Source organism: Cervus elaphus, chromosome 11, assembly GCF_910594005.1.
Source record: "Cervus elaphus chromosome 11, mCerEla1.1, whole genome shotgun sequence".
NCBI lineage: Eukaryota > Metazoa > Chordata > Mammalia > Artiodactyla > Cervidae > Cervus > Cervus elaphus.
In genome coordinates, this window is record NC_057825.1 from 99,030,798 (window position 1) to 99,048,962 (window position 18,165).

General features: G+C 41.3%; 1 protein-coding gene across 9 annotated transcripts in view; it reads right to left on the minus strand.

Moving 5' to 3' along the window:
• VWA3B (von Willebrand factor A domain containing 3B) overlaps positions 1–18,165 on the minus strand; it is a 185,823-nt gene that overhangs the window by 64,830 nt on the left and 102,828 nt on the right. For 8 of the 9 annotated variants that reach the window (XR_006343688.1, XM_043918665.1, XM_043918664.1 and 5 more), the window contains 4 exons: positions 15,417–15,533; positions 13,929–14,016; positions 13,690–13,846; positions 5,464–5,582 (listed from right to left, as the gene is read on the minus strand). Coding sequence is in view for 8 of the 9 variants with exons in the window: in XM_043918665.1 (XP_043774600.1) it covers positions 5,464–5,582; positions 13,690–13,846; positions 13,929–14,016; positions 15,417–15,533 (481 nt within the window). In the remaining variant the exon portion in view is untranslated. The remainder of the gene's footprint in view (positions 1–5,463; positions 5,583–13,689; positions 13,847–13,928; positions 14,017–15,416; positions 15,534–18,165) is intronic. The other variant, XM_043918663.1, reaches the window with a different exon arrangement.

Consider the following 18,165-nt stretch of genomic DNA (forward strand, 5'->3'; position numbering starts at 1 on the left):
TGGAGCACCAGGCACAGAACACTGGCTCCATGGGTGTGAGCTGGTGTTCCCTGAAACAGAAAAGTCTCAATAAGACAGACAGGGAGAATACTGCCACTCCCCAGGAGGCACGCTTCTAATCCTTGGGCCCAGTGTCTGTGGCACAGGGCTCTGGGAGCATACTTTGGGTGGTGTTACCTTGCCCTGATCATCCATCATGAGCTTGAGGAGGTCATGGAAAGGGGGTCTAGTGTGGTGGTGAAGAGCACAGACTCTGGAGCCACTGGGCCCAAAGCTTAGTGTTCCCCTCTTATTATCCAGTAGACTTCGGGCCAGTAGCCAACTTTTCTGTAGAATGTGGGCAGTGCAGATTTAATAAGCAAGTGTATGCATCGTACACAGAACTGTGTCTGACACAGGTAAGCGCTCTGTAAGTGACCGAAGAGTCAGGAAGCAGGAACAAGCCAGCTCTGCCCCTGTCTCCTTCGATACTTTTAGTTCTTTGTGGCCTCTTCAGAAGGGCTTCCCCAGTGGCTCAGACGGTAAAGAACCTGCCTGCAATGCAGGAGACCGGTTTTGATCCCTGGGTCAGGAAGATCCCAGTAGGAAATAGCAACCCATTTAGGTATTCTTGCCTGGAAAATGCCAAGGACAGGGGAGCCTGGTGGGCTACAGTCCGTAGGGTCACAAGAAATTGGCTTTCTTTAAAAAAATATTTTTTTAAAATTTATTTATTTGGCTGCCCTGGGTCTTAGTTGCGGCACACAGGGCTTTCCTGGTGGCTCAGATAGTAAAGAACTCTTCTGCAATGAGGGAGACCTGGGTCCAATCCCTGAGTTGGGAAGATCCTCTGGAGCAGGAAATGGCAACCCACTCCAGTCAGTATTATTGCCTGGAGAATTCCCATGGACAGAGGAGCCTGGTGGGCTACAGTCCATGGGGTTGCAAAGAGTTGGACACAATTGAGCGACTAAGCACATAATAGGATCTTTAATCTTCATTGTGGCATGCAGGATCTTTTTTGGTTGCGGATTGTGGGATCTAGTTCCCTGAGGGATCGAACCTGTGCTGCCTGCATCGGGAGTGTGGAGTCTTAGCCACTGGACCATCAGGGAAGTCCCAATTTTCTTTAATTATGTGGTTGATTAAACAATGACGAGGGCTTCTAAAACTTGTGTGCATTTATGGAAAATAAAAAACTATTTAAAAATATTTTAAAATGTAAACCTTGAAAGTGGAGGCAATGGAAGAGAGAGGCTGGGAGTGTAGACAGGGCTTGGCAGAGACACTGGTCTGGGTTCAGATCTCAGAGGCTCTGCTTTACTGCTGTGTGATCCTATTACATAACTTAAAAAATATTCATTTATTTGGCTGGGTCAGGTTTCAGTTGCAGCACTTGGATTCTCTAGTTGTGGCATGAAAGGCTCAGTAGTTGTGGCACTCAGGCTTAGTTACTCCGTGGCATGTGGGATCTTAGTTCCCCAACCAGGGATCGAACCTGCAACCCCTGCATTGCAAGGCAGATTCATAATCACTGGACCACCAGGGAAATCCCTATTACATAACTTTTGAAAACTGTTTTCTTACCAATAAGACAAGGATAACACCACTTACTCCTGGCATTGAGGGGATTAAATGAGCAGTATGTATAAAGGGATCAGAAATAACTAAGGCTCATTCCTTCCAGGTTCTAAAGAAGAGGGAGACTTAGAAATTCAGGAATGGTTGGTGAATGTGGGTCCAATTAGCTATGACATGTCTCTAATTTTATTTTTAAAATGAAAAAAAAAAATGCTTACCACAGTGCCTGTCACGTACTAAGTGTTCAAAGGTTAGTGTTTTTATTTATTATTATTATTTTGGCCATGCTGCATGCAGGTGGGATTTTAGTTCCCCACCAGGCATTGAGCCCGTGCCCCCTGCATTGGAAGTGAGAAGTCCTAACCACTGGACTGCCAGGGAAGTCCCCCGTCTCTAGTTTTAATTTACTTCTTCAGAAAATATTTTCCTAAGAGGGTATTTTCATAACCCCTATTATTCCTCCATTTGCCATCTTCACTGAGCTATTTCAAAGCACACAGAAAAAGCAAGCAGGCATGAATCGAGGGCAGTGGAGAGTATATGAATCCTGGCTCCACTGGTGTGGAAGGCAGCCACAGGAAAGCCTTTAAAAGTGTGGGATGAGGGCCGTCCAGGATACTGGGGTTTGATAAACCACAATCTTCCTCTGTTTTTAGGAGAGTCAAACTTGACCTCAGGTTCACCATGAACACAGCTGCAGAAAAATTGCCCGAGAATTTAGCCAGCACTGATATCCTCAGAGCTTCTGTGCAGATACACAAAGTCAAAACTGCTCCTGCAATTCTTAAAATACTAAAACACAAGGACTCCTATACCTGGGAATTAGGTGTGACCAAAATAGCTAGTGTGTGTAACTACTTTGACCAAAGGACTGTGAGCTTCCAACTTACTTGGTCATCCCCAACCACACAGACTTAGAGTTATATCTGGCTTCCCTGTAGTGGGAAACTCCTTAGAAATGTTTCATTGGGGATGAGATGGGGATAAATAAGTTTCACTAATTACTTTTCATAGTCTGCATAGCTTTAGAAAGATGGGGCAAGATGGAAAAGGCAATTGACATTTATACCAGCAAACAAATACTACTAAACATAAAAGATCAGAAGATTTGTTCTATATAATATGAATGTTAATATTATTAAAAATATTAAATAAATAATTCATTTAAAATAAACATCAAAAAAATAAAATAAAATAAACATCAAATTAATGATACCAAATAATACACAATCAATATTAATCATATTAAAGTTAATGCTAATAATCATATTTAAATTAATACTATTTTATTATTTTAATAACAATATGGTATAATATTCCTCTGAGGGTATGAAAGGCTCTTCTAGATTCATTATTGGAAGTGAGAACTGGGACAGAGCACTACTAGGTCTGTATTTTGGTTTTGCCATGAATGAAGGACTCTCTTCTGCCTGGCAATGGAGGGCCTCTGTCCTTCCGGAAATTCTCAGGAAAGGATCATCTCAGTGGAAAGAACTATTTGACTCTTCCATCCCGTGTATTTATGGTTATTTTAGTGTCAGCAGATTCAGGGAATTAAAGAGGGAAGTAATTAACATTAGTTGCTCTTTATGTATATAATTTACATAACCTTCAAACCGCCCTGTGAACCAGATCTTTGCAAATAAGGAATCTGAAGCTCACAAGTGTCACACGACCTGTCAAGCAACTGTCAGAGCCAAGAATGAAACCCCTGAGCTGTCTGACCTCAAAGCCCCAGCTTGTGGCCCTGTAGCAGGCTTTCACAGACCAGGTAGTCACAGGACTCAAATATTTGAACGAGTCAAGCAAATTAAATTACAATATAAATGATATCATTATATTTTATATAACTGAACTAGATGAATTTTAATAATTAAACCTGAATTAGATCAAATTCAAATTAAATTCCAACAGTCAAAATATATATAGTGACACCGCTAGGAAGAGGAGACCAGGGGGAAAGGCAGCAGCCCAGAGTCTGCCCTGGGGGCTGACATCCTTGCAGGGGACAGGCAGGCCTGTGCTGAAGCTGGGAGCACTCCCAAGCACCACAGTCAAAGTGGGTGCTGGAGAGTCGCTGGGGAAGGGCCTCTGGTGGGGGGTGGCCATTGGTGCTGAGGCAAGAAGGGATGAAAGAGGATAGCTGGGTGGGTGGGCAGGGAGAGTGGCTTGGAGGCAAGGGAAGGCCTGCCTGGTGAGGAGGAAGAGGCAGAGAAAAGGACCAGACAGAGCTAAGTCTCTGGCCCAGCAGGGAGGGTGACCCTTGGGAGAGTTCAGCCTGCCCTGGAGGGAAATGAAGGGCCCACAAAGACTCAGAAAAGCCCTGAGGCAACAGAAGGAGCCCATGCAACACAGCCTCAGTTCTTAGGTGAGGGTAGCAGAAGAAGGTCAAGTGTAAGCAGATTTGGAGAGGCCTGAGATGGGCCTAGTGCAGAAAGGCCAGTCTCTGGGCTGGGTTGTGCACTCCAAGTGGCAGAAGTCAGATCTTCTATTCAGTTGGTCAAAAAAGTCTATTTGGGTATTTCTGTAACATGTAATGGAAAAATCCAACTTTGGGACCAAACCAATACTTTTTTGAACACACACTAGACACACTAAAAAATGACAGTAGACCAGTAAGGGCTGGCCTGAACCCTGTTCACTTTTGCTTACTTTGATTTTCCCCAACCACATGGTAGTGAATGAAAACCCAATTGCACAGCTTCCAGAACCAAGAATAAGAACTTGCCTGGAGGAGCTGGGTAGCTCAAAGTTTAATTAAGAGTGTGCACAAGGAGTAATTAAATGCTACAGGGCAGGGTGGGGAGGTGATTAGAGAGCTGGGAGAGGATGAGATTCTAGCCACAGAGCTGTAATCTCCACTCTGAGATGGGCTCCCAGGTCAGGACTGAAGGAGCCAGGCCCCAGGAAGGGGCTGGGATTCAAGGACCCTGGGTTTCTTTCCCACCTGGATCTCCTCCAGCCTGGCAGTTGCCTGCCAAATCCTGGGTTATCTGCCCTTGTGAAGAGAGGCCCCCTAACTCAGCATGAACACAGTAACTATTTAAGGGTACAGTTTTCACTGTAGTCAACCTGGTCATCATCTTGCTTTTGATTTAAAAATTGTTTAAGTAAATTATATCATTATTGTGGTGTCTTATTAGTCACTTTACAGAAAGTTAAATGCTAAAATGGTCCAGTTCACTCTGCTAAAAACAAAGCTTTAAGAGTTCATGGAGGGACTTCCCTGTCAGTCCAGTGGTTAAGACTGCACCTCCCGAGGCAGGGGGCTGGGGTTCGATCCCTGATCCGGGAGCTGAGGTCCCATATCCCTTGTGGCCAAAAAGCCGAAACATAAAAAATAGAAACAATATTGTAACAAATTCAATAAAGACTTCAAAAAATGGTCCACATCAAAAGAAAATCTTTAAAAATCTGTAAAAAAGAAAAAAGAGCTTATGGAAACCTGAGATGTCTATAGAGTTTGGAAAGGGAAGACGGTTTCTTGAGAAGCCTGTTGGGCACATTCAGGTAATGCACTTAACGCAGTGCAGGCATAGAGGAAGCCCATCTGTTAGCTGGGGCTGCTGTTAATATTTCTCATGGACTATTGTTAAATGGGCTTCCCTGGTAGCTCAGAGGTTAAAGCATCTGCCTGCAATGCAGGAGACCTGAGTTCGATCCCTGAGTCAGGAAGATCCCCTGGAGAAGGAAATGGCAACCCACTCCAGTATTCTTGCCTGGAGAATCCCATGGAGGGAGAAGTCTGGAAGGCTGTGTCCATGGGGTTGCAAAGAGTCGGACACGACTGAGCAACTTCACAATTGTTAAATAGCTGCCCTAGATGAAAAATTTAAGCTAAAACAAGAGAAAAGCGAAAACAAATTCCACATTCATTAAAGAGTAGCCAGGAGTAATACTCACTTTTCATAGGACTTAATTGCCTGTTCCACTTTTTGCTTGTAGATATTGAGCTTCACTCCTTGGGGGTTAATTAAAGTCATCTTATTTGTGTCATTGCACACATGTGCCAGAGGGAACACCTATATGCCAATATCAAAGGAAAGTGTCACTTAACATGTGCCTTCAAAACTTAATTTAATGGTTGTACAATATGTTTCTCTGGCTAGAAAATCAATACTTTAGAGAAATTAGAAAATGAAATCAAAAATAAAGAAATAAAAATCAGAGATATCATTGCTAACCTTTTCCTTCCAATTTTTAAAACTACATATTTTAAAAATAACCATCACCTCAAAAAACTATTTCAGGGAACCCTAATCAGAGTCAAGTATTCTCTTCATAAGACTCTGTCAAATTGATGGGCATGAGCAATAAGAAATAGAATCTCATTGCTGCTACTTTGTAAATGACTAGTTAGGTTCCTCCCTGATGGCTTAGATGGTGAAGAATCCACCTGCAATGCAGGAGACATGGGTTCAATTCCTAGGTCGGGAAGATCCCTTGGAGAAGGGAATGGCATCCCACTCCAGTATTCTTGCCTGGAGAATTCCATGGACAGAGGGGTGTGGCGGGCTGGAGTCCATGGGGTCTCAAAAGTCTCAAACACAACTGAGTGACTAACATTTTCACTTTTCAGTTGGATTCAACATCTTTTTCACGTACTTATTTTAAATTTGATTTTCTCCTGAGAATATATGATCAGGTAATATCTTTGGGCCATCTTGCTTATCAATTTGTAAGGAATTCTTATACATGTAAAGACAAGACAGCTTAGTGATCACTGAAACTGTGCTCTCTAAGAACAGCAGCATGCCAGAATGAGAGGGCATTGTTCTGAATTCTGTCTGCATCCGACGTTTGCTTCTTTCTGGGTTCGGGGATGTCTCTGACTCCATGCTATGTTAACAGGACCTGTAATAGTTTACTTTTTGTTGCTGCTTGGTTGCTAAGTTGTGTCCAGCTCTTTTGTGACCCCGTGGACTGCAGCCCACCAGGCTCCTCTGACCATGGGATTTCCCGGGCAAGAATACTGGAGTAGCTGCCATTTCTTTCTCCAGGGCATCTTCCCGACCCAGGGATCGAACCTGGGTCTCCTGCATTGGCAGGCAGTTTCTTTGCCACTGAGCCACCTGGGAAGCCCAATATTTCACTTTTACCTATTTGCATATTACTTACCCCTCTCCTTGAGCTTCCCTTGTGGCTCAGCTGGTAAAGAATTAGCCTGCAATGTGGGAGACCTGGGTTCAATCCCTGGGTTGGGAAGATCCCCGAGAGAAGGGAAAAGCTATCCACTCCAGTATTCTGGCCTGGAGAATCCCATGGACTATGCAAAGTCCATGGGGTCGCAAAGAGTTGGACACGACTGAGTGACTTTCACTTATCCCTCTTTAGGAATGTAAGCTTCCTAAGAGAAGGCAGAGGAAAAAACAGATTTTTAAAAAGTCTTATTAAAAATGAGAAAACAAACTAAAATTCCTAAACACACACAAATGCCCCAAATGGGAGCTGAGCAAATCAACAATCTGAATATCAATTCACTTGAGTAGAAATTAATTTTATGACCACCTAACAATAGTTTTATATTAATTATGATTAAAATTAGTGATTAAGTTGCTCAAAGATATAACAGTCATAAGAAGGTGTAAGAACAAACAGATGTGCCATGAAAACAAATGGATGAGAAAAAGAACAATATTTTGAATAATAAAATAACATCATGAAAAAAAAAGACATTGAAATTGAAAACTATCTATGTTGATTTTGCAATTAAAACCTCAAGACCAAGACAAACAAAATAGCCAAAGATTTAGGAAACTGAGAAGGAAGCAATAAGTTAGGCTGAATAGTCAATCCTTGCTACTTGTCAGACAAACGAATTCATCATGTGACCTCGAAGCAAGCTTTGTCCAAGAGGAGCCAGAACAGTGGGTTAAAAGGTGAGTCGAGGTGGTCGAGTAGTTAAGAATCCGCCTATTAATTTTGGGGACGTGGATTTGATCCCTGGTCAGGGAAGGGTCCACATGCTACAGACCAACTAAGCCCACGCATCCTAGATCCCACGCTCTGAAACAAGAGAAGCCCACGTGACGCAACTGGAGAAGGCCTGTACAAAGCAATGAAGACCCAGTGCAGCCAAAAATCAATCAGTCAATCAAATCAAATAAAAAATAAAGGTGAGTTGACTGCACTTTGAAAACTGAAAGAAATTTACAAAAGTGAAAAAGAAAAAAACACAAACAAAACCCACCATCTTTTAAAATACCACATAAACTTTTAAAGGAAAAAAAACAGCCTCAAAAAAGTGAAAGATCCTACACTCTTATCTCTCCTGGGGAAAAGTTCCCTCTAGACGTCTATAAATAGCTCTTCAAATTGCCAACTTATGGCTCAACTGCAAATCAATACCACAAAATATTTAGCAACATTATACTACTTCATCAGGATCTGCTGGACCCCTGCCAGAAGGTGTGTAGAGAAAACCCTTTGTTTAACATTCTACCTCCCTCTTTCGTGGGTTTGGATCTCATGCCTTGCACGGCCATCTTGGACTTCAGGGTGGTAGCAGTTCAAATTTGGCTCATGTGCACCCACTCTCATTCCTTTCTGCGTGCAGATTGAGGGAAAGACAAAGTCATACTCCACACCTTCAGTCTGTGGTCTTAGTTTTTACAACATGGTGATCAGCTGAAGGTCCCATGGGACATTCTCTTTATGATGCCAAGTTTGGTGTGACTGTGAGGTCATAAAGGGTATTCTTACAGGGACTTGGGCGATCAGAATCTTGGCTGCTCAGCTTCTGTGGGGAGGCAGGTGGGGAGGGGAGTGTAGTTAATGAGGAAACTGACATTGCTTGAAAGGGAATGAAACCACTTGGTCACATGTCCTTTGAACATGTTTTACTTTTTACCTCTTATAATGGAAATCAAGCATTACTAACTTATGGCAGGGTCCTTCTGGACAGTATTTGATAATAAAAGGGAGCCTCAAGGTATTGCCTATTTTAATCCTCTTGAGATTAACCTAGAAGCCTTACCAAATTAATGATAATCACAGTCTGTGTGAGATTGTAACTACGAGGGAGGAAGAGCAGAGGGAGAAAGGAGGAGGTATGAGATCAGGGGAGGAGAGGGGGCAGAGAGAGAGTGTCACTGACTATAATTGCTGAATCCGTGGATAGCCTCAATTTGGGCTGATTCTGCTAGAATTTTTCCCACTGTTAGACCAGAGACACTCCTTAACCAATACTTTTATCAGTAGTTTAGAATAGTTTTATCAAGTCTATTAAAAATAGTTTTATCAATAATGATAATAGTGTTTATCTTTTGCTGTCTGCCAAGTCCTAAGCCCTCTATATATTTTCTCATTCAATCCTTTCATAGATACAGACATTGAAATGCAGTTTTGTTACTTGGTTTTCCTCTCCATTGAACTCTGTAGTTTTTTACTTTATTAAAAAATACTAGTTTCTAAAACACAATGCATGTGCAAAGTAACCATTTTCTGAATATGTAAAAGATTAAAATTATATAAATTCAAGTAATGGCTACAGCTCCAACATTTTTAGAAGTTTATCTATATTTTAAAATACTGTGTCTTAAAGTCCACCAGATTTGAGTTCTTGGTGATTAAGGCATGAAATGAGCATAACTTTGCTATTTTAAAAGACGTGTTTGCCAAGAATGTGAATGATGTAAGCAAAATTTTAAGGGATATATTTAGCTTACATAAAAAACTATTCTCAAACAATAAAAGAAAAAAAGTTAAATTTGGAGTACCATTTCCCCTTAGCAGTAGGCAGGTTTTTTTGTTTGTTTTTAATGCTACTGCTCTAAGTGACAGCTAAGATTAGGAAAACAGGCACTCTCAAAATTCCAAGTAAACTGTCCAATAATGCAGGGAATAGCTAAAGTAATTGCAGTAATTCATGTTACTGAATATTAGTACAACTATTAAAATTCATCCCCAAACGGTCATTACAAGGAAATATGTGCAGAACATATGCTGAATGAAGAAAGTGGGGCACAGAACTGTCAGTCAGTCAGTTCAGTCGCTCAGTCATGTCTAATTCTTTGGGACCCCATGGACTGCAGCACACCAGGCTTTCCTGTCCATAACCAACTCCCAGAGCTTGCTCAAACTCATGTTCATCGAGCTGGTGATGCCATTCAGCCATCTCATCTGTCTTCCCCTTCTCCTCCTGCCTTCAATCTTTCCCAGCAACAGGGTCTTTTCCAATGAGTTAGTTCTTTACATCAGGGGGCCAAAGCACTGGAGCTTCAGCTTCAACATAAGTCCTTCCAGTGAATATTCAGGATTGATTTCCTTTAGGATTGACTGGTTTGATCACCTTGCTGTCCAAGGGACTCTCAAGAGTTTTCCCCAACACCACAGTTCAAAAGCATCAATTCTTTGGTGTTCAGCTTTCTTTATGGCAACTCTTACATCCATACATGACTACTGGAAAAACCAGCTTTTCTTCCAAGGAGCAAACATCTTTTAATTTCGTGGCTGCAGTCACCATCTGCTGTGATTTTGGAGCCCAAGAAAATAAACCCTGTCACTGTTTCCATTGTTTCCTCACCTATTTGCCATGAAATGATGGGACTGGATCTTAATTTTTTGAATGCTGAGTTTTAAGCCAGCTTTTTCACTCTCCTCTTTCACTTTCATCAAGAGGCTCTCTTCACTTTCTGCCATAAGGGTGGTGTTATCAGCATATCTGAGGTTATCGATATTTCTCCCAGCAATCTTGATTCCAACTTGTGCTTCATCCAGTCTGACATTTCTCATGATGTACTGTGCATATAAGTTAAATAAGCAAGGTGACAATATACAGCCTTGATGTACTCCTTTCCTAATTTGGAACCAGTTCGTTGTTCCATGTCCAGTTTTACCTGTTGCTTCTTGACCTGCATACAAGTTTCTCAAGAGGCAGGTAAGGCGGTCTGGTATTCCTATCTCTTTAAGAATTTTCCACAGTTTGTTGTGATCCACACAGTCAAAGGCTTTAGGGTAGTCAATGAAGCAGAAGTAGATGTTTTTCTGGGATTCCCTTGCTTTTTCTATGATCCATTGGCTGTTGGCTATTTGACCTTCTCTGCCTTTTCTAAATCCAGCTTGAAGGTCTGGAAGTCCTTGGTTCACATACTGTTGAAGCCTAGCTTGGAGAATTTTGAGCATCACTTTGCTAGCATGTGAGGTGAGTTCTCAGATTCTTTGGCACTGCCTTTCTGAACTGTAGGCACTGTTATTAGTTGTTAGAGTAGCCCAGGAAGAATTCGACCAGACCACATTCTGGCTGTGTTTATAAGCAATCATTTTGAAAATAAGAAAATGGTACAAACTGCTGCTTATATATTTATCATTCGACACTGACTGAATTCAACAACTTCACTGTTTTTCAACTAAATCATTTGTTCCTATACATATCCCAGAGCTTGCTGCCAGATTGGGCAAGGAGAGGTCTGACTGGATATGAGTAATGAAAATGCAAAGGCTGGGCACATCTGCATGGCTGACTCTGAACACAGGTGCAGTGGCTTTGTAGTTGTACAAATTTCTGAGTGCTAAAGCTTAAACCTCAGTTTGTATTTATTTATTTAAACAAGTTGTGTTTATTTACTTTTTGGCCACACACCATGGCATGTGGGATCTTAGTACCCTGACCAGAGATCAAACCGGAACCCCCTGAATCAGAACGGAGAGTCTTTAGCCACTGCATCACTGGGTAAGTCCCAAACCTCTGCTTTTTAAATAGAAACATCTCCAGGTTTCCATAGAGTAAACTGAAGGCAGGGCCACAAAATTAACTGGCAAAGAGGTGTGTCAATAAGATCATTCATAAACCCACAAAAATACATTACTTACAACAGGGTAGGTTACATCTCACAAACTTCAATTTAAACTTAAAATAAAAAGATAATTTTTAATGTAAATTTTATAAATGAAATTTGAATTTGTAAATTTTATGAATGAAATTTTCTGGTATGGAATGATGTTCAAAATAGATTGTTGAGTAAAAATCAAGGCGCAGAGTATCTTCAGTTCAACTTCATTTTGTAAAACAAAACAGAGAACAAAAGACAATATATGTAATGAAAAAGCTTCGATCAGACAGTCATCAAATCATTCATCTGTGAGAAATTATATTTTAATGTTTCTTTCTTTTCTACTTACCTGTATTATCCAAATTTTCTACACAATGAATACATACAGTTTTTGTATTAACTGTCCTTTTAAATTTTTAATTAACTTTTCTATCAACACAGTTTTCAATGCTATTATATTTGAAAGCAGCAAAATGTTATGCCCTTAGCAGCATCCCTAACATTCCTCATCAGCTAAATAATAAGATAGTCACCTCACTAGATTGCTCTAAGTTTTAGATCAGACACTTTGATGAGATAAAATGCTTCTCTCAGAACCTAGTATGTGGGACTTTCCTGAAGTCCACTGGCTAAGACTCCATGCTCCCAACACAGGGCGCCTGGGCTTGCCAATCGTTAGTCAGGGAACTAGATCCCACATGCCTCAACTTAAGATCCCATATGACACAACTGACCCGGTGCAGTCAAACAAATTAATAAAAAATAAGTATTTAAAAAAAGAACCTAGCAGGAGGGCTCCTCACAAACCTGATTAAAGACCTTGCCATGGGCTGTCAGGAGTAAGGGACAGAGATGGGGGTGCCAGCCCAGGCTACCTGATCACAAAGCTATGTGCTGGACCCGGATTAGAGCAAAGCAGGAAGCTTTGATGAGATGCTGTTAAAGACAGGATGATGTGTGATGTTGGAGTGGCCTTCCCAATGATGCAAAAACAATTGTTCCCACATTCTTTTTTTCCCAAAGCAGCTGGCAATAAAGAGCTTTAAATTCCAGATTCATCAAATAGCTAAAGCAGTTTTACTCTGTATATGACTTGATGATGAATTCATTTTTTTGAAAGAGCTAAGGTTAAAGTTATCTGGTCCACTGAAAACTGAACGTGCCAGTTAGCATCGTGTAATGAAGAGTTGCCAGGGCAACCTCTCTGCTCAACACTTCATTTCCAAGGTGATAGATTTGATGTGGGTCCAGGAAACATGAAAACCAAAACAGCATTGTGTTCCAGAAGAAGAAACAGCCCATACATAAGTCATGAATGAAACAAATGGCTGGGGACAAAAGCAAACGATGCTTTACAATTCTACCCAGACAGACATGGCTGCACACAGGACACTGGAGTGAAAGTAAATTAAATTCTCAGTGAAGTAGGTGAAGATTCACGTTTTCTTTTCAGCTCCGTTCTACTTTTTGTCTACTTTTCCGAAAAACTGTTAGGTCCAAATATAAAAGCTATATATCTCACCCAGAGGGTTTATATTTTTCAGTCATTGTTTTCCCATTCTTTTCTTTAGTTGAGGGTCTCTTCCAGTTAGAGAAAATAATAAACAAAAGATGTAAGTGTGCTCTGAGGGCGAAATTGGAATTTACTGCAGGATTGTTTCCTTCATTGCCATGACTCCTGCTCTTACCAATAATGGAATGAGGAGAGCATGTGTGCACTATGTGCCCACAGGCTTGTGGTGAGAATTTACGATGCCACAGAAGGCCCTGAGCGTCAGTGCCCATGGTGGAATGCACAGGAAAAAATATATATCCTGTTCCCTTGGCTCTGCTTTCTAAACAGAACCCTCGATACTCTTCCAGTTTTTTTCCTTCTCGAAAATCACTCAAGATGTTTCTCTCTCTCAGCCCCAGCTGGTTCTCTCTCCCTCCCTCCTTTTGACTTTTTCCTTTGGAGACTTTTATGATGGAGAAGATGCCACTGTACTTAGGAAGAGAAGGTAAGCAAAGGAGGATCATAATTTCCCACAAGTTCTCCCTGACCTTTGATATTGAATGATATTCTCTCATGACTTGTGACTCTGACCTAGGGGCTTTTCAGACATTTCTGCAGCTCCACACTGCCATTAGCAAGGAGCCGTGAACTGCCAACCCAACAAAGGCCAATTTCTTCTCATCTTAGAAGCAAAAATGCTTATGAGCTTCTCCCTCTACTTTTCACTGTCTTTACAAATAATTTTTTCCCAATGGCTGAAATACATTTCTATTACAACTGTACAAGACATTAAGTGAACTACTTTCTATGTAAGCAAGAAATGAAAAGTACATCAAGCAGGGACATATAGGAAATCAGTTTTACCTCATCAAAGACTTTGGAAACAACGTGCTTGTCCAGAACAGGGACGTAGGTGGAGCTGTGGGGAATGGCAGCCATGGACAAAGCATCCATGATGGTGAGCTTCTTGGCCGCCAAGCCGTGGATCTTGAGCCAGGATGCTGAAGACATTCCTGCAGAACTAAGAACATGAGACCATGATGTTTTAAGACACATCAAACAAAAACATAACAAGCCTGTTCTAGGAAAATTGAAGTACTCACTCTTGGTCATAAACTTGGCTTCCTTCTCGAGTCAATCTTTCTAATGACTTGTCATCTGGAAACTCATTTGTCAGCAGGATGCCCATTTCTGTAGAAAAGAAAATGGAAGCTGTATAATTTCCTCACATGTGGGGTTCATATCAAAGTGCAAAAGGTCACACTTATCTCTGGGTTCAGTTGTGTCTGAGGACTAATAAATGGACTATATTTCCGAGAGCTAATCTCTCAGAGTGGATTCTAGGCAAGATGAATTTGCAATGGACACTAAAGGCTGATGCGTGGGTAATAGGGTACTTGCATTGTTTAACTAATCTACCTCACCCCATACCCACTGAGATCTCTCTCTATGGAAGGATGAGACGGCCTCATTCTTCACACTCCAGAAAATGTATCTTCTGAATGTCAAATAAGAATGCCATGAGCCAATAATTATTCAGTGTTGCCCTCATTAGACTCCCCCCAGACTACATAGGACAGCCTCGTTCAACATTTCAGTTTTTGACAGTTTGGTCCCTGATTCCTCAGCTCTATGTGGAAAACCAAAATCCCTACTAAGTCCTGTTTAGTTATAAGTTCAAATTTTCAAACTATTATTTGGAATTTTTAATGTCTATTTTTATATAAGCTTGGATTTACAAATGAAAAGCAATATTAGCTAATTGAATTAGTAGAAGAAGGGGTGTTTAGGAGTGAGCTAGTTAAATGCCTAAGAAATCACATCCCAGTCATCATATGATAATCCTTTTAAAGGACTGAGCACATAGCAGATTTAGGAAATATGGAAGGTTAATTAAAATTGAGGAAAAGGCACCCCACAGGTCAGCACTGAAGAACACAGGGTTTGATTAAGCTATGACTCAGTAAGAGCAGGTATAAATTCATCCCTCGTGTGATTCCTCCTATTTAAGGGGTTGTGTGGATGTGTGTGTTTAGCCGGGGGCTTATTATTTATGAGCTCTATGAAACATAGGGAAAAGTGCTATAGGAATTAAAATTTTAGGAAATCAAGTCTTTAAATTTACTATTTTAAAAATAATGATATTATCAATAAAAACTGAGTGGAAAAGTTGAATTTTCCTTATATTTAGCCCCCAGTAGGCTGACAACATGGATCAGAGAGGGGCTCGTTGAATGGTACCACCTGTGAATGAATGGAAGAAAATAAACCAACTGTGAAGTATTAGGTTTTCAAATTCAAAACACAGAGTGGCAGCCAGCACCACCACTAGTGTCTGTGGTTATATGAGCCAAAGGTGTATTAAATAAGCAGGGAATGATAAATGCAAGTCTGGCCCTAAGGAAGTCCAGTTCACTAAAGCAAGACAACCTGATTTACAAGAGAGTCCTTTGAAGAGGTAGAAATCTAGACTCACTTAAAAATGATTTGTTTCCCCTCAAAATATCTCTCCTCAGCTCTTTCAGGAGAAGACACACTGGGGAGGGGAGACCAGCTTGGGCTTCCTGATGTATAGACCCTCAGTAGCTTACCCCTGTCACTTGGCATGTTCCTGCTGCTAGAATTGGAAATCCTGTCCCTCCTCTCACTGCAGGCTGAGCTCTTGAGGGTGGACAGCTGGCTTCTGAGCAGGCTGGTTTTGGTTGGTTCTGTGGGTGTCACAGGGAGAAGGGTTAAAGGAATTTGGGAGGGAAGGAGGTGCTTCAGGAAATGCAGCTATGTCCTTGGAGCCTTTAAAAAGAAAGCAGGTTTAGTCTCCCAACCCTCAGGGGGACAGTGCTGCCACCAAGTAGATGCTGTGTAATGGCAGATTCTACTGATTTGAGTTCAAGCTCTGCCCCTCCTGGATAGAGATCTGCTTCTGAGTTCCTTCAGCTTGTTGGCAGAAATTATTTCCTTGGGGTTGGAGGACTTAGGTCCCACTTCCTTGCTGGCTGTTATGCAGGGGTCTCTCTCAGCTTCTTAATCACCCCCATTCCTATTCATGGACCCCTCCATCTTCAAGCCAGCAATGGCACACTGATTCCCCTCTTGCCCCCAATCTCTCTGACTTCCTCTTCTGCCACCAGCTGGTAAAATGCTCTCTAGGAGAGCACGGGCTCTCCTAGAAACCCTGGCTGAGGGGCACATGACATAATCAGGGGGGTGATGCCATTACCTTCACAGGGTGGGGAGTTTAGAGCGGGACCTCTCTGTAGGTCACTTTAGCAGCTCTGCCCACCACACCTGCTGTCCACACTTTTATTTGTGTTCTTTCCTACCCTCTGTTGTGTCCTTTCAGCTAGCAAGTACACACTTAGTAAGTAATGACACTGAATCTGTGTGCTTTAGAGGAGGGTTCCCCAGTCTTTGGGATCTGATGCATAACGATCTGAGGCGGAGCTGATGTAATAATAATAGAAATAAAGTGCACAAGAAATGAAATGCATTTGAATCATCCCAAAACCATCCCCGCTCCCCCAACCCCAATCTGTGGAAAAATGGGTTTCCATGAAACCGGTCTCTGGTGCCAAAAAGGTTGGGGATTACTGCTTCAGAGGATAATGCATTTGCACCAAGACATTTGATTACTTTCCCCATAGGATCACAGAAACCACACTAATTGTAACTGTTGTCTGTACTCTGTGATCTGGAGGCCTTTATGTAGTACCAAAGCTTTATGTAGTATTCGTAAACGAAATGTGTCCTGTTTTCAACAAGAAGGGACTTATCCTTTCTTACAAGAAATTAGAGTGAAAAGTAGCTAATAATCTGCATTATTAGCTACAGAAAGATACCCCCAGTAGTTTCCATGTATGGAGTCAGGAGTGTGCTATGTGATAGTCATTGTTTTTCTAGGCAACAAATAGGGTGTTTTCTGTCTCCATTGCCTCTGTAACAAGGAATTTGGAAGGATAAATTTTCTCAGGAGCTGTGTCTGTGAGCAAAAGAGACAAATAATCCATATAGGAGAGGTGAACTCCTGTTCCTCACTATACCAGCAGACCATCTTGATCAAAACTGCTGGGTAGAAACAACAGATGTGTCCAAACGAAAATGAAATTTAGCTCCCAAAGTTCCCAGACATGAAAACTGTACTATTCCCAAACTGCAAATAACTGAGTGAAGACATATTTACCTGGCAGTGGATCCAAGCATTTAACTACTCCCACAGCTCTGAATAGTCTAACACCACATTTCATCATTCTTCTAAATTAGAAAGTGAATCAGAATAAAAACTTGGCACAGGGCTGCCTAACAATAGCAACAATCCCAAATCTAAGTGAAATGGTGCAAGTGACAAAAGGCCATTAAAACACTTAGGATGAGTAGCAAGTAGCATTTCTAGCAAAAGTCAGGTTCATTGGAACGACCAGGCAGGAATGGCAAAAGGGATGTTGCCAAACAAGTGGCCAGAATGGGAATCCCCTTTTTCCCTATGGGCTTAAGACAGAGACACTAGGGCAAATGGACAGATCATGAAAGAGGGACCAAGCTACAATACTTCTTTGGTTTCTGTGGGTTTAAGGCTCTCCTCCTCTGCCCAGAGACATGGGGAGACAAAAGAGACAGTGTGTGTATGGCAGAGGAAGCCATCACAACCTTCCTCACTGAGAGACATACAGCATCCTGGGGAAACTCCTCTGGTACCTCAGGAAGCACCATAAAGGGACCAGTGGGAGCCACAATAATACCAGGTAACCAAGCTCCAAAATGATAGCACAAAGGCTGTGAAAATGAAATTACCATTAGAACCCACAAGTGTAGGCCAAAGTGAGACTTATGTGTCAACTTTAAACAGGACAACTGCTATCTAAAATAAAAGATATAAATAGCAGCCAGGGTCCCTAACATAAAAGAACATTCAGGAAACTATAAAAAAAATCATCCATCATATCAGAAATCAAGAAAATCACACTTTGATGGAGAAAAAACAATCAAAGGATGTTAATACTATGATGAATCAGAAGCTGGAATTCTCTGACAAGGATCTCAAAGAAGCTGTCAGAAAAATGGTTCAGCCATTAATTATAAAATTCCCTTGAAACAAATAGAAAAATCTCAGCAAAGAAATAGAAGTTATAAAAATTTCCAAGTGGAAATTGTAGAACTGAAAAATAACAAATAAAAAACATTTTGGGTGAACTCAATAGCAGAGTGAAAATAGCAGAGAACTTTGGGAACAGAACAATAGAATTCAGCCAATTTTAACAATAGAGAGAAAATACAATAAGAAAAGATAAACAGAGCCTCAGGGGTCTGTAGGATAATAGCAAAATATCCAACATTCATATCATCAGA